Consider the following 16,507-nt stretch of genomic DNA (forward strand, 5'->3'; position numbering starts at 1 on the left):
GCACACGTGCGGTGACACACTTCAGGAGGTCAGGGAGAGTCTGTTCTCTCTTTCCACCACATGGGAGCCAGGGATCAAACTCACGGCATTCAGTTTGGCACCAAGCACCTTTAACTGCTGAACCAACTCATTGGTCTCTCCTCTTCTCTTTCTTTTTCTTTCTTTCTTTCTTTCTTTCTTCCTTTGTTTATGTGTATTGGTGTTTTGCCTGCACTTATGTCTGTGTGAAAGTGTCAGATCCTCTGGAACTGGAGTTTCCAACAGCTGTGAGCTGTCATGTGGGTGCTGAGAATTGGACTTGGGTCCTCTGGAAGAGCAGCTGGTGCTCTTAACTGCTGGGTCATCTTCCCAGCTCCCTCTTTTCTTAATAAGCATCCAGCTTCAAATATAAGAGAAAATAGGCAGTTACTTTATATAAACAAGCAAGTGCCTAAAGTCAACCTGGGAATTTGCCTAATAATAAAGGAACACTTAGCTGGGCACTGGTGGAGCACTCCTTTAATCCCAGCACTTGGGAGGCAGAGGCAGGTGGATGGCTGTGAGTTCGAGGTTGGCCTGGTCTACAAAGGGAGTCCAGGACAGCCAAGGCTACACAGAGAAACTCTGTCTCAAAAAAAACAAAACCAAAAACAAAGACAAAAAAAAAAAAAGAGAGAGAGAGAGAGAGAAAGAAAAGAAAAGAAAAGAAAAAAAAATAAAGCCTTTAAAATACCTTAAAAAAAAAAAAGAAAGAAAGAAAGGAACACTTGCGATAGCTCACACCTTTAACTCCAGCACTGAGGATGCAGAGTCAGGCGGATCTCTGAGTTCAAGGCCAGCCTGGTGTACAGAGTGAGTCCAGGATAGCCAGGGGCTACACAGAGAAACCCTGTCTCAGAAAAACAAAACAAACAAACAAAAAAAAGAAAGGAACACTTCTCTTTGCAAAAAGAAAAGTAGTCATAGCCTGAGTGGTGAGGCACACTTTTAATCCCAGTGCTTCTGGGCCTAGTCAGGTGTACATAGCAATTTCCAGGACAGTCAGGGCTACACAGTGAGACCCTGTTTCCAAGAGAGAGAGACAGAAGAAAAAAGAAACAAAAGCAAAGCTGGGCATGGTGGCGCACACCTTTAATCCCAGCACTCAGGAGTCAGAGGCAGGTGGATCTCTGTGTGTTTGAAGCCAGCCTGGTCTACAAAGCAAGTCCAGGATACCCAGGGCTACACAGAGAAACCCTGACTTGAAAAGAAAGAAAGAAAGAAAGAAAAGAAACCAAAATAAAAAACAAAAACTAGAAGCATAACAATTTTGGTAGCGTTAAAGCCACCCCCACCCCACCCCCAGGACCTACAAGGTGGAAAAAGAGAAGCCATTGTTGTAATTTGTTGTTTCACCACTACCCCTGTACCCTGCACATACACGCTTACACATACAGGAAATAAATACTGGACAACTTTAAAGTGGAGTTGAGAGTTTTGTTTTGTTTTGTTTGAGACAGGGTTTCTCTGTGTGGCCTTAGCTGTCCTGGACTCACTTTATAGACCAGGCTGGCCTCAAACTCACAGAGATCCTCCTGCCTCTCCCTACCAAGTGCCGGGATTAAAAGTGTGCACCACCACTGCCCAGCAGAGAGATTTTTTTTCTGCTGAGTTTTATCCAGTTAAGATTATTTAGTATGAAGCCAGATGGTGGTGGCACATGCCTTTGAACCCAGCACTTGGGAGGCAGAGGCAGGCAGATCTCTGTGAGTTCAAGGACAACGAGGGCTGTTACACAGAGAACCCTACCTTGAAAACAAACAACAACAACAACAACAAAACAACAACAACAACAAAAACCCGATTATTCAGTATGGAAGTTGGAGGTGGATGTGGCAGTGGCACATGCAAACCCAAAACCAGGGGGCAGAGGCTGAAGGTTCACCATAACCCTCTCCTAAAAGGCCAACTTGGACCACATGAGATCCCACCAAAAAAAAAAAAAAAAAAAAAAAAAAAAGAAAGAAAGAAAGAAAGAAAAAGAAAAGAAAATGGATGCTGGGTGCAGTAGCACACACTTGTAATCCCAGCACTCTGGAGACAGAAGCAAGCAGATCTCTTTGAGTTCAAGGCCAGCCTGGCATACAAAATGAGTTCAGGACAGCCAAGGCTACACAGAGAAACCCTGTCTCAAAAAACACCAAAGCAAAAAAAAAAAAAAAAAAAAAAGAAAGAAAGAAAGAAAAGAAAAGAAAAAAAGAAGAAGAGAAAGAAAAGAAAATGGGCCAGTAGGAAGGCTCAGTGGGTAAAGGCACTTGCCTCAAAGACCTGACACCCTGAGTTTGATCCGTGGATCCCACATTGGAAGGAGAAAATCAAGTCCTATGACCTTCTCTCTCTCTCTCTCTCTCTCTCTCTCTCTCTCTCTCTCTCTCTCTCTCTCTCTCTCTCACACACACACACACACACACTTTTTTTCTTTTTTGAGAATGGTTCTCTGGGTAGCCCTGGGTGTCCTGGACTCACTTTGTAGACCAGGCTGACCTCGAACTCAAAGCAATCTGCCTGCCTCTGCCTCCCAATGCTGAGAATAGGCACTATTTTAAATAAAGAAAAACCAGGATATTTTCTTCGGGCCCTGGAGCTGTAACTCAGGTGAGCAAGGGTCTCTATTTGATCACCTGCATTAAAAAAAAAAAAAAAAAAAAGCAGCTGGGCACACTGGCTCAAGGAGGCAGAGGCAGGCAGATCACTGTGAGTTGGAGGCCAGCCTGGTCTTCAAGATGAGTCCAGGACAGTCAAAGCTACACAGAGGAACGCTGTCTCCAGAAAACAAAACAGGGCTGGAGAGATGGCTCACTGGAAGAGCATTGTCTGTTCTTCCAGAGATCCTGAGTTCAATTCCCAGCAACCACATGATGGCTCACAACTATCTATCCTGGAATCTGATGTCCTCTTCTGGCATATATGTGTACATGCAGATAGAGCAGTCATACATTAAATAAAAAAAAAAAAAAAAAAAAGAGGGGCTGGAGAGATGGCTCAGAGGATAACAGCATTGTCTGCTTTTCCAAAGGTCCTGAGTTCAATTCCTAGCAACTACATGGTGGCTCACAACCATCTATAATGAGATCTGGTGCCCTCTTCTGGCCTGTAGGCAAAACACTGTATATGTAATAAAATAAACAAATAAATGAAAGAAAGAAAAAACCAAAAAAGCAATATTTTCATTTGTTTTAGATTTATCCTTTCAGCAGGGGTCGAACCTGAGTTCTCATACGTGCCAGATGACCTCACTACACTGTATTATTTCTGTAGCCATTTTATTTTCTTTTTGAGTCAAGGTCTAATAAAGCCCAAAGTAGCCCAGGATGACCTTGAACTCCTGAACCTCTGCTGGGATTTGGGGCAGACACCACCACAGCACACTAGACAGGCACTCTACCAACTGAGTTGTGTCCCAACATACCCCAGCTTTTGTTACAGGTCTTGATAAACTGTCCAGGTCAACCTGTTGTTACGCTGTCCTCAAGCTTGCAACCTCCAGAACTCCAGAGTAGCTGGAACTGGAAGTGCGCTCTGCAGCCCCTGCTCTCCCAAGTGTCTGTCTTTGTTTTGCTTTGTTGGTTTTTCGAGACAGGGTTTCTCTGTGTAGCCTTGGCTGTCCTGGACTCACTTTGTAGACCAGGCTGGCCTCGAACTCACAACGATCTGCCTGCCCCTGCCTCCTGAGTGCGGGGATTCCAGGTATGTGCCACCATGCCCAGCTTCCAAGTTTCTAAAGAATAGTTTTGAGTTTCTATCTGCTGAAATGAATTTTTAAGACAGAGCTAGATGGCATGGAACTAACACATTTATTTTTATTCTGTTTGGATTTATTTTTATCCTTCTTAATTATGTGTTTGTGTGTGGGTCTGAGAGTGCAGATGCCAGCTGGGGTCAGAGACATCAGGACCTCCTGGAGCCGGAGTTAGAGGCAGGTGTGAGACACCTGCTGGGAACTCAAGTCCCCTGCAAGAGCAGTGACTGCCTTTAACATCTGAGCCATCTCTCCTGCACCTCCTCCCCTCTCTCTGTGTCTCTCTGTGTGGACCAGGCTGGTTTCAGACTCACATGGATCCATCTGCTTCTGCATCACAAGCAGTGGGATTAAAGGCATGTGCAAACTGGGTGGGCGTGGTGAGCCTTCAACTCCAGCATCTGGGGGACAGAGGCAGGCGGATTCCGAGCCCCAGGACAGCCAGGGTTACACAGAGAAACCCGGTCTTGAAAAACCAAAACCAAAACCAAACAAACAAAAGATATGGACCACCACACTTAGATTTTTTTTTTTTAATTTTTTAATTTTTTTCTGTTTTTGAGGCAGGATTTCAAGTGCCCTAGACTGACCTGGAGCAGAGCCGGTTACCTTGAACTGATGCTGCTGTCTTTATCTCCTGAGTGCTGGGATAACACCTCCACTGGCCTTGAACTTGTGATTCCTCTGCATCGGCCCCCTGTATTCTAAGCCTGGACCACTATGCCTAGCATACTAAATGATTTTTATATTTAAGATATTAATGCTACAGACTATGTTAACTGATTTTCAAGCATCAAATCAAGCAGTTTAGGAAAACAATGCACAGTTTTAAATATTTATTTTATTAAATTTTGGGCTGAGGTTGGTGGCATACACATTAAATCTCAGCATTCTTTTTTATTTTTAAAGATTTATTTATTTATTTTGTATACAGCATTCTGCCTGAGGGCCAGAAAAGATGGTTGTGAGCCACCATGTGGTTGCTGGGAATTGAACTCATGACCTTTGGAAGAGCAGTCAGTGCTCTTAACCTCTGAGCCATCTCTCCAGCCCCTAAATCCCAGCATTCTTTTTTTTTTTTTTTAAATCCCAGCATTCTTGAGGCAGATGGATGATTGTGAGTTCCAGGCCAGCCTGGTCTGTGTATGGAGTTCCAAGGCAGCCAGGGTTAATAGACCCTATCTCAAACATTCTTTTAACTACATTTGTGTTTTTTGTTTGTTTGTTTGTTTTTGAGACAGGGTATCTCTGTGTTAGCCTTCGCTGTCCTGGGCTTGCTTTGTAGACCAGGTCAGCTGTGAACTCACAGCGATCCGCCTGCCTCAGCCTCCCAAGTGCTGGGATTAAAGGTGTGTACCACCACGCCTGGCTTATTTATTGATTTTTAATTTTTATTATTTTATTTACTTATTTGTAATATGAATGTTAGTGCGGGTGCATGCACACCCTAACCTATGCAACAGTCAGAGGAAAACTATTGGAATTGGTTCTCTCCCTCCACCATGTGGGTCCTAGGGATTGAACTCAGGTCGGCAGGCTTGGCAGCAAGTGCCTGCTGAGCCATCTCTCATGCCTATTGTAACGGATTTTGTTTGCATGGCTTAATGTAGTTTGCTGTGTTTTTCTTTCCACTAGGATCTGGGCATTGAACCCAGAGCTTCACACTGCCAGGCAAGTGCTACACCCTGAGCTCCACCCTGTCAACCAGCTCTTCTCACATTTCCATGCAGAAGTATAACTCAGCCGGACACGTGACAGGTGTGGCCAAACTTTTGCCCCTGGATCACACTTGGGCTGTCTGTAAGTTCACACTGTGGAACCACAGCCATTTACAAAATGTCCACCATCCCCAATCTCGTGTTTATTTGGAAGCAGGCTCTCAAAACGTACAGCAAGTTGTTCTTGAATTCACAGATCCAACCTGCCTCTGAGGCCTTCTGAGTTCTGGGATTAATGATGTGTGCCACCATGTCGGGCAAAACCTGTTTTAAATAGGGTTATGGTTTTATGTTGGGTCACCTTTGTAGATCCTGTGGCCACACCACCGAGGGCAAGGAGACACACCTTAAAGACAGGAGCTAATTCTGCTGGGATAGATGAGAAATCTAAGGCTCAGAGACGGTACGGGACTTGCTGAGTCATATAGCATTGGCTGGCACTAGACCTCAAATGCAGGCCGCTCTCCACTGAAGAGCAAATTAGTATTCCCTGTGAGAGAGGAGAGCCACTAAGGCTTCCACACTCAGTTGATGCCTTTGAATATATTCTTGAAGCTCTTATATTAAGAGGTTCTGTGTTACCTTGCAGCAAAACCAAAGCAGCTGGAGAGACGGCTCAGCAGTTAAGAGTACCGGCTGCTCCTCCATAGGACCTGGGTTTGATTCCCAGCACCCACATGGTGTCTCGCAAGCATCTGTGACCCCAGTTCTGATGATCTGACACCTTCAGGCCTCCAGGCACTACATTTACATGATGCAGAAACACTCATACACGTGAAAACAAAACAAAGACTCTGAAGGGCGAGCTGTGTTTAAGCCCTTGGGAAACCAGGCCTCGACTTGGCTGGGAAGAGTGCTGGGATCTATTGGTTGTGTCTGCCATGCCATGTAAAGTAACCAGCACTGCCTCCAGCTCTTCCTTGCTGTGGTGGGAAGAGAGGAGGCTGCAAAATGGTTCAGCAGGCAAAGGTGCTTGCAGCCAAGCCTGATGACCTGAGTTCAACCCCCAGGGCCATAAAATAGAAGAGAACTGATTCCTGCAAGTTGTCCTTTGACCTCCACACACTCATACCACTTTAAAAAAAAAAAAAAAAGTAAACAAATAAATGAATGAAAGGGGGAGCTTTAGGAACCCCATTACACCTGATAACCACGCCCAGGTGACATCACTCAGGATAACTGGACACAGTCCTAGGACCCCATGACGCCCACTGCACAGAAATTCAAGGTCATTTTCAGCAGCATACACCAGTTCAAGGTCAATCTGGATTACAAGCGAGCCTGTCTCAAAAAAATAAATAAAATCAGGAGGCAGAGGCAGGTGGAACTCTGTGAGTTCGAGGCCAGCCTGGTCTACAAAGTGAGTCCAGGATAGCCAAGTCTACACAGAGAAACCCTGTCTCGAAAAACCAGAGAGAGAGAGAATAAATAAATAAATAAAATGAGCCAGTCCCAGTGGTGGTGCACACCTTTAATCCCAGCACTCAGGAGGCAGAGGTGGGTAGATCTCTGTGAGTTTGAGACCAGCCTGGTCTACATAGCACATTCTAAGCAAATAAATAAACAAACAACTGGGGACCAACAAGACACTTCAAAGCAGTGATCCGTCCCCAAGGACTCTGTGAAATGGCAGCAGGGCTCAGGCTGCTCCTGGCTGGGTTTGCAAATCTGCAGTGATCCAGCCCACACTCAGTGTGGTCAGGTTACAAAGGAAACTGAGGTTCCTTTTATTTTGAGGTAAGGAAGGGCATCTACCATGAGCCTGAAAACCTGAGTTCCATTCCTGGGACCCACACAGAGGAAGAACCAAGTGCGTCAAGCTGACCTCTGACCTCCACATGCATACTGTGGCAGGCGCATGGGTGTGCATGTAAACATGCCCCCAACTCCTCTCCCAGTAATCCTAGCACTTGAGAAGCTGAGGCAGGAGCATGGCAAGTTTGAGGTCAGCCTCAGCTAGCCAGTATGGTAGACATATCAAGGCCCTACCACTCCACCTAAAGTAAATTTATGCTGGACACGATGGCACACACCTTTAACTCTGGGTCTAGGCAGGCAGAGCAGGTGAATCTCTGTGAGCCTGAGGCCAGCCTAGTCTATATGCCTAATTTTAGGCATTACTACAAAATGAAGCCTTCTCTCCAAAGACAAAGCCCACATCACACAGCATAAAAGCAGAGGCTGAGGCCTGGAGAGGCAGCTCAGGGGCATAAGACTACTCACATCTGTGTCTCCAGTTTCAATGTAGCCAGTGCCTTCTTCTGGCCTTTGAACCACCACCAGGTCCATATGTGTACACACACATGAATACATCAACACACACGCGCCCGCGCACACACACACACACACACACACACCTTAAAAAAACACATGTTTGCTGGGGGTGGTGCGATGGCTCAGTGGGTAAAAGCATTCCTGCAAGCCTTAGGACCAGAGTTTAGCCCAGGCTCATGGGCAGAACAGACACCACTAAGTTGTCCTCTGGTTTTCACACACTTGCTGCAGCACTTGCATGCCTGTCACACTCACATGCTCACTAATGAAATAATTGTTTAAATGTGGCAGGTGAGGCTGTTGCTGATCCCTGCCAACCACACACGACTGGTACTAGCTGCTCAGCTGTGCATTCTCAGACATGCTGCCTGAAGTTTCTGGGACTCTAGTCCACACTGCTGAAACTCAGATTGCAGGCACAGCAAGCAGCCTGAGACCAGTTCGCAATGTCCGCCATGGGCTTAGCTGTGAGCAGCGGTTCATAGCCCCTGCCTCAGCACAGTTACCAACAGTTACTCCACCTCAGTGAGTACTGGTTCCATATACAACTTGCAAAAGGTGGTTCTCTCCTTTTACGTTGGGGGTGGGGTGGGGAGGTGGGGTCCCAGGTATTGAATTCAGGGCATCAGGCTTCGTGGCAAGTGCATTTACTTGCTGAGCCTTCTGAACCCTGACCTTGAACTTCCGAGTCTTCTACCTCCCCAAGCTGGGATGTACTGGTATGTATGAGCATGCCCAGTTTGAGTGGAGCTGGAAATCCATTCCAGGCTTTGTGGTATGCCAAGAAGCACTCTTCAGGCCACACACCCTGCCTGATGAATTCTGTCAACCTCCCAGGTAGCTGTGGCTGGCGACAGTTGTGCTCCATCAAGCCCAGCTGCCTTTCTGTCTCCTAGAAAGGTTGTCATTACACTCATGTAGTTCAGTGGCATAGCGCTCGCCTACAATGTGCAAGGCCCTGGGCATTGGAATACAACAGGGTGAGGGGAGAGGGTGTCACAGAGAGTGAACTCTGACATCCAGTCAGCTGAGAGTGGCTGCCTACAGTGATCTGCTCAAAGCACTCCGAAGCCACATCTAGTCTCTAAAGGAACATGCCATGCATGTATTAAATCCTGGGTTTATTAGTAACGTCTGCCGTGGGCACAGCCGTCAGACAGTGAACACTGCAAGGTTTATATTCAAAGTTCCCTGATACTAATAATATGTCGACAGCATAGCTGAGTTTTGAGAGCCTTGTAGCCTGTTCTCCTTCATCTGATTGTTTTGTCTTTTTAGTACTAGGAATTGAACTCGGGCCTCACTCATACTAGACATGCACTTTCCTAAAAAACGTCAAAAAATCCTCCCAACACTGAACGTTACGAGGGTCTTTTCTCCACTGAACACACAGGGATTGCACTGCGTGAAATGGCAGAGTGGAAACTCAAACCCACGGCTCATTGGATAAAGATGCTCGCCACTGTGCCCGAGGGAGCTTGATACCTGGACTCCGAGTGCTTGAAGGAGGGACCCAAGTCCTGCAAGTCGTCCTCCGACCTTCACACGCATAAGTCAGTGAATTTAAAAGTGTAATGAAACTGGGCACGGTGGGGCACACCTATAGTTCCAGCACTTGGGGAGGCAGAGGCAGGTGGATCTGTGTGAGTTCGAGGCCAAGCCTGGTCTATGAAGCTACACAGAGAAACCCAGTCTTGAGAGAGAAAAAAGTGTAATGAAAATTCAATCTAGGATCAAAGAAAAGGCCAATAATACCAACAACAGCGTAACTCTTTGGTAGAACCCTTGCTTAGCATGTAACAAAGCCCTGGGTTCTGGCCCCAGCACCTACAGAAACATAAACAAACAAAAAGCCACCACAAACCAAAACAAAAATAGCAAACCAAGACTGGTATAGTAGCTCATATCTGTAATTCCCAGGACCTTAGGAACCTGACACAGAATAATATCTGTCTTAAAAACGAAACTGAATAAAAAGACAACTAAACATCCAAAACAGGAAAGCAGTGTGGCATGGTTCCTGTTCACTACGCTGCAAGCAGTGCTTTTTTGGGGGAGGGGCACTGGGGATGGAATGTAAGGCATTGTGCATGCTAGGAACTTTGTCTTCAGCCTTACACCCTAGGTTTTGGAGCCCTACTGTGTGTCAGGCACTGAGCACGTGGAATTTGCATTTATTTTATTTTGGTTTCTCTGTGTAGCCTTGGCTGTCCTGAACTCGCTTTGTAAGACCAGGCTGGCTGTGAACTCAGAGATCCGACTGCCTCTGCCTGGCTCAGTAAGCGTGCCATCTTGTTCAGCTTGTTTTGTTTTGAGACAGGGTCTCATTAGGTAGCCCTGGCTGGCCTGGAGCTCACTAAGTAGACCAGGCTGGCCTAGAACTAACAGAGATCCACCTGCCTCTGCTGGGATTTAAAGGCCGGTGCCACCACAGCCAGCTACGTTTTTAGACTTCTAGCACTATACAGAAAAGTGGAGGTCATTTGCTTCATTTCTCAGTAAGGGAGCTGGTGTTTCCTATGGAGCCTAGACAGGCCTGTGTGTGTGCACGTGTGTGTGTTCCTGTGTACTCCTGCACCTGTACGGAGGCCAAAGGATAACTTCTGGGCGTTGGTCCTCTCCTTCTGTTCTGTGCATTCCAGGGATGTAACCTATGTTGGCCCAGTTGGTGGCAAGCACCTGCTGAGCCATCCGTCGTGCCTGCTTCATGCCAGCTTCCAGCCAGCATTTAGGCTCCCCAAGTCTGCGGAGTTACCTCCCTGCCTACAACTTTAAGGACATTAGGGGGCACTGGGATGTATCAGGTCCACGGGTTTGCCGCGGGGCCTGCTCATCTCCACTTCTCCCTCCTGTCTGTGCTTGAGCTTAGCGGGGCAGGGCCAGGCGTTCATCTCACAGCTGAACCTACTGAGCCGACTAAGCCGATAATGGGGATCGGATTGGCAGAAGCCACACCCGGCCTGCCCTGACCCACCCATGCTAACTGTGTGGCCTGGGATGCTGGCACCATGAGGACCGGCCCAGTCACAAAAAAAGGGAGAGCAACCAGGAGGGGCAGGGATGGCTGGGTGGGGCCTTGTCTCTCTCCTTCTCCTGGCTCTTCCCGTGGGTCTGTTTCTCACTCTTGCCTTCTCCTTCCACCTCACTCTTTCTCTTTTCCACTGTTACCGCCCTCCCCCCCATCCTGTCTTTGTAGCCCCCTCCCCCCAATCACACACAGCTGAAGTAAGGATGATTCCTCAAAAACACAATTAAAGCCACTTGCTCCTCAGACCCCCTTTGGCCTCCAGCTGGGCCTCTGGGCTCCAGTCACAGTGACAGATGCCTGGATACTGGTGACAATAGGGCATTGAGTGGCTATCTATGCACGGTAAGTCAGGGCCACCACGTGGTGCAGACTGAGCCTTCTATTTCTGAGCCCTTTTCCTTCTACTTCTTCTGCGAGGGGCCCTCACCGTCTCATCCATCCCCTCACTTCCTCCTGGTCTATCCTCACAGTGTCTGTCCTTGAGTGTCCACACCACCACCAACGGGAGTTCCAGGCCTCTGAGGGGCCCAGGCCCTGCTGTAACCTCTTATCACACTTCTTCTTTTGCGCATCCTTTTCAGGCAGAACAACAGATGAGGGGAAGTCTAGGCGGTGATATATTGTTAAAGGGATTCTCAGAGTCCCCAGGAGGCCACACTCCTGTTCTCAGACCTGGATGAGCACCTTGAGGCTCAGAGATGGTAAGGAACCAGCCTCAGGTCACACAGCAAAATGAACCTTTGGGAAGGCATGGGGAGGAGGTGGGTTTTTTTTCTTAGAGCCAGGTGGGCTGGTCCGGGAACCGGGAGAGGGCCGACCCAAGATGGACTACTGAACTTCCCGATCCGCACTGTGTTAGCCATGACTCGAAAAAGAGGCCGCTAACAACACTTGGTGTTCAGACACACGGGAAGAGATCTCCGGAGAGCAGAAAAGGTAGGCTGGGCGCGGGGACCAGACAAAGGACGCGCGGCGGCGCGGGGAGCTAGTCGCTCAGGGAGGCGGGGGTGGAGCCAGGGTGCGGTGAGCACTGGCCAGCCCCGCCCCGGGACACGCCCGGGTTGCCCGGTGGAGGTCCGAGGGCTCGCTCCAGGGCAGGTCCTGGGGTCCCCGGGGCGGGGCCTGGATGGGCGTGGCACGACAGGGCGTGGCATTGCCGGGCGGGGCCGCGAGTTCGGGAGCTGACCAGCTCTGAGGCTGCTGAAAGCGACTGTGCGCTGGCCGGGCGGCGCGAGTTGCGGGCGCGTTCAAGGTCACCCCGAAGCCCGGAGCCCTGGCCGGGGGAGGGAGAGTACAGCAGGCCCTATGGGGTGCTGCTGCAGCCCCAAACTCCCTCACACGGAGGCAGCGGCCGGGGAATGGGAAGCCCCCCTCCCGCACCTACCCTCCCCCCCCAGCAGCCCCAAGGCCCCGCGCGAGGCTACAGCCCGGCGGAGAGACAAAGGGACCACGGCAGCAACCGCGAGGCCTCAGGGCGCCCCCTCCTCTTCCCCTCCCCGCTTGCCGCAAGGTCGACGGGGCTTGAGGACGAAAATGCCCGCCTCTCGGGTGCGGCCGGGGCCTGGGGCAGCGCAATTCGAGAGCCACCCCGCCTCTCCATCCACCCCCCCCCCCAAAAAAAAAGCTCTTAGAGAATGCCGTGTGGCCTCTGCCCCGACCAACATCAGGCGATCGGGCCGGCGTTCCCCTGGGCCGCCTGCGGGTCTGGGCCTGGGATGCTGGAAGCATCCTCCGCCGCCGTGGCCCCTCCCCCACAGCCTTCCAGAGAGGGGCCACCCCGATCCCCGGGTGGCTGAAGGCACCCCACACACAGCCCAGCTCTCCAAAGCCTCTCAGACCAGGCTCCACATCCCAGAACTCCAGATGCGGCTCTGACCACTCTCAGGCCCGAGGCGCGGTCCTACCCCCCCCCCCATCCAGGCCTAGCTAGGCCTGGTCCTACCCCCCCACCCCACAGCGTCTCTGTGGAGCCAGCCCCAGCCCCTCCCTCCCGTGTTCGTCTAGCGGCGACAAGGGAGTACCTACAGTGACCATTCTTGTATGCCCGGCGGGCGCGGTCCGTATCGAGGGCGGCTCCGGGGGTCGTGCACTCCTGGGGGGGCGCCTGGTGCTCACGCCGGGGTCCCGCCCGGCCGTCTGCGACTGCGGACGCTGCAGAGGCGGAGATGGAGACGGCGGCGCCCTCGAAGGCCGGGAACTGACCCAAGCCTGGGGATGCGCGCGCCGACGGCCGGGCCCCCGGCGGCAGGTGGATGGAGGGAGCGGGCGCGCGATGGAGGACGCCCGGTGCGCGGCCCTGAGGGGCCCGGAGAGGTCGCCCTTTCTAGACTGAGATCTCGGCAGCTCTGCCTTCTTGCGGAGGGACCTCCGTCCGGCCTCTCCGGTGCCTGCTGCCGGATGCCGAGTGCCGGGTCTTCTCCTCACGCCCACCCTCCCTCCCTCCCTCCGGCCCGCGCTGCGCGCTCCGCGCTCTGGGTAGCACCGCCGCCGCCCCCAGCCCTTTATAGCGGCAGCTGCCAGCGCCGGCGTCGCTCATTGGCTGGGACAGCGTGTCCCCGCCTCCTCCCGGCTCCCGACGGCGCGGCAGGTGGAAGCAAGCGAGTGTGTGCCGGCCTGGACTCCGCATTCTGAGAACAAACGGGCTGAGGCCTTAGATTTTGGCTCTCATATGCTCGCGGACACCGAGTCCCGTCTAGATGCTCCTTTTTCAGTATTCCTTTAGCTTTGCAGACAAACTGGGCTCCTCTCTTTCGTCCAGCATCTAACTCTGAAGTGGGTAAAGGAAGCTTCCCGTGGCCCAAACACAACCAGGGGGACAGAGACCCAGACATGTCCTGCTAGATCCGAGGTGAATAGTGTTTGTCTCCACATGACCTCTGATGTTATTAGAAATAACACTAGGTGTGGTGAGCCAGGAGGAGCGTTGGTAGTTTGAGTCTAGCAGAGGCGACACAGGACTCAAAGGTGACCTGGCTTATATGGCCTGTTGTGTGCTACTTGGGAGACACTGTCTTTTTTTTTTTTTTTTTTTTTTTTTAATAAAAAGAAAAAAGAAAGAAAGAAAAGAAAAGAGAAAGAGAAAAGGCACGGATAATGGCACATGTTTGTAAGGCCAGTTTTGGAAGACAGAGAATCAGGGGCATCAGGAGTTCAAAGCCTGATTTACATGAGGCCCTTTCCCAAAAATAAAATAAAATAAAATACAACAAAAGGGTCTAGGAAGCAGTAGACATAGCTCAGCAGGAAAGATTCCTGCCATGCAGGCCTGGAAATCTGAGGTGTTTTTGTTTTTGTTGTTTGTTTTGTTTTGCTTTATTTTGTTCTTGAGACAGGGTTCCCCTGTGTAGCCCTGGCTGTCCTCTCTTGATGGACCAGGGTGGCCCCCAACTCAGATATCCATCTGCCTCTCCCACGGGCTGGGGTGAAAGACATGTGTCACTATGCTGGGCGGCAACCTGAGTTTGATCCCTGGGACCCGTGAAAAGGTTGAAGGAGAGAACCAGAGCCATAAAGCTGCCCTCTGACATGCACACACACCTGAGGTATGCACACACACGCGCGCGCGTGCGCACACACACACACACACACAGTAGTAGTACTAGTAACAACAACAACAACAATAATAATAATACCTTTTAAAACTGGGCTGGGGATTGGCTCAGTCACTAGTACACATAAAGCCCTGGGTTCCATCCCAAGCATCACAAAAACTTGGCATAGTGCTGCAAGGCTGTAATCCCAATGCTCGAAAAACTGAGGCAAAAGGGTCAGAAGTTCAAAATCATCCTCGGCTACATAGTGAATTCCAGGTCAGCCTGAGCTACATGGATCTTGTCTCAAAACAAGCAACAAAATCAAACAAGAACAACAACAGAAGAAAGAAGGAAAGAAAGAAAGAAAGGAAAAGTGGAAGTGAGGAGGTGATTAAGCAGTGGGGGTGGCCTTACTTTATCATCTATGGAAGGAAACTAGAGCTTGTGGGTTTTGAGTGTGCCAAGTACTCTAGAACTCAGAACGTGGGCGCTGGCATCTTTCCTGGCGGGGGTGGGGGTGGGGATTCCACGCTGCTCCGAAGCAGGTGAAGAGGGTTGTGCTAATGGTTCTTGACGGTCTATCCCCACTGGAGTCATACAACCTGGGAGCCATAGATAGATAGGTCTCCAAACTTGAGTAAGCGGGGCTTGCCAGTCCTACTGGCTGATGTCTGGCTTTCTGGGCGTGTGACTGGTTCTCCCGTGGAAGCACATTCCTATTTAAGGAGATTGGAGCCACAATCTAGTGCATTTCCTGGGGCTGGAAGGGGACGAGCCAAAGGCTTCAGCACCACAGACAGCGGTCTGACAAGGTGGGAAAGCGCTGCTGGCAACAGTCAAGTCCTCTAACCAGAGCCGCAGTACCTAGCCTAACAACACCCCTTCTCTCTCTCTCTCTCTCTCTCTCTCTCTCTCTCTCTCTCTCTCTCTCTCTCTCTCTCTCTCTCTCTCTCTCTCCCCCCCCTCCCTCCGTCCCTCCCCCCTCCTCTCCACACATGCGCACGCGCAGGTAGTGTAGGTCAGAGGGAAAATTTCGGGATTCAGGTCTCTTCCACCGTATGGCTCCCAGGAATCGAACTCAGGTTGCCAGTCTTGAGGGACAGATGCTTTTACCCATGAGCTGTCTTGGCAACCCTACTCTTATTCTTGTACGCCCCTTCAGAATCCAGTTTGTCAAGAGCCTGATTTACCCAATCAAAAATGACTCTCGAGAGAGATTTACCCAATCAAAAATGACTCTCGAGAGACCCAATTGCAAGAAGCCCTGCAGATTGAGCCAATGAGAGAGCACACGCCTAGAATGCTGCCACGCTGGAGAGGGCGGGCTAATCACAGTGACCCACGCAATACGGGCGGTGGCAGAACGAGCTCCCGAGTGGCTCCTCTGGGGCTTGTGGGGCAACTCGGCTGCCTATGCGGGACCTCCTCCAACCGATAGCTCACCCCCGCCTTGCCCCCACTTTCCCATTGGCTAGGAGTCGGTGTCTGCCGCCAGGCCACTCCTGGGGCAAAGCCGCGGTTCCCATGGAAACTGCCTGGTCCTATTGAGCGAGTAAGAGAAGGGGCTCTTAGACCAGACCCGTAATTCTGCACCAGGCTGATGTGGCCCAAATGGGAATTGAGTCTTGTTGCCACCCCACCGGGACCAATCTGCGCGTGGTGAGCCAGGGCTCCCAAGGGCACGTGCCAGAGCTCGTGGTTGTGCTCCCCTGGGTCACGTGGCAGCAACTACCCCGAGTAGACAAACGGCTTGCGCACCACCTGGTGGTGGCACCTCCCTCTCCCTGCATGCCATGGGTCCAAGGCAGCCCTTATCCCATGGCGTGCTGTTCCAAGAACACAAGGAGCCGTTCTCCCATACAAGGATGGATTCTCTTTGTCATTCTGGCTAAAGGGCAAAAGCCACCTCCTCAGGGAAGGCCCCTCCCTTCCTAAGCCAACCCATCACTCCATTCTCTGCCCAGCGCAGATGTCTCATTTTGGGGTTTCCAAACGTTTGTTCAACAGCTTAGCTCCTCCCACAGCCCTCTGGGCCAGGAATGAATATTCTATGAGACTTGGGAGGTACAAGCACCAAGATTCTGGTCCCTCACATCTACCCTGTGGGAGCAGAGGCTAACAGGGGCAGCCATTCCCAACCTAGCCTTGGCCAGGAAGAGAGCAGGTTAATTGGTCACAAAGAGGTACCAGCCCCTAT

At 50.7% G+C, this 16,507-nt stretch overlaps 2 protein-coding genes across 5 annotated transcripts in view; one reads left to right on the plus strand and one right to left on the minus strand.

The window, feature by feature from the left end:
* Window positions 1–13,205, minus strand: part of Elavl3 (ELAV like RNA binding protein 3) — a 35,102-nt gene extending 21,897 nt beyond the window's left edge. For all 3 annotated transcript variants that reach the window (XM_051156078.1, XM_051156079.1, XM_051156077.1), the window contains exon 1: window positions 12,803–13,205. In XM_051156078.1, coding sequence (XP_051012035.1) covers window positions 12,803–12,811 — 9 coding nt within the window. In that variant the 5' untranslated portion in view covers window positions 12,812–13,205. The remainder of the gene's footprint in view (window positions 1–12,802) is intronic.
* Prkcsh (protein kinase C substrate 80K-H) overlaps window positions 1–16,507 on the plus strand; it is an 827,425-nt gene that overhangs the window by 38,689 nt on the left and 772,229 nt on the right. The window lies entirely within an intron of this gene.

This window comes from Acomys russatus, chromosome 14, assembly GCF_903995435.1.
Source record: "Acomys russatus chromosome 14, mAcoRus1.1, whole genome shotgun sequence".
Lineage (NCBI taxonomy): Eukaryota > Metazoa > Chordata > Mammalia > Rodentia > Muridae > Acomys > Acomys russatus.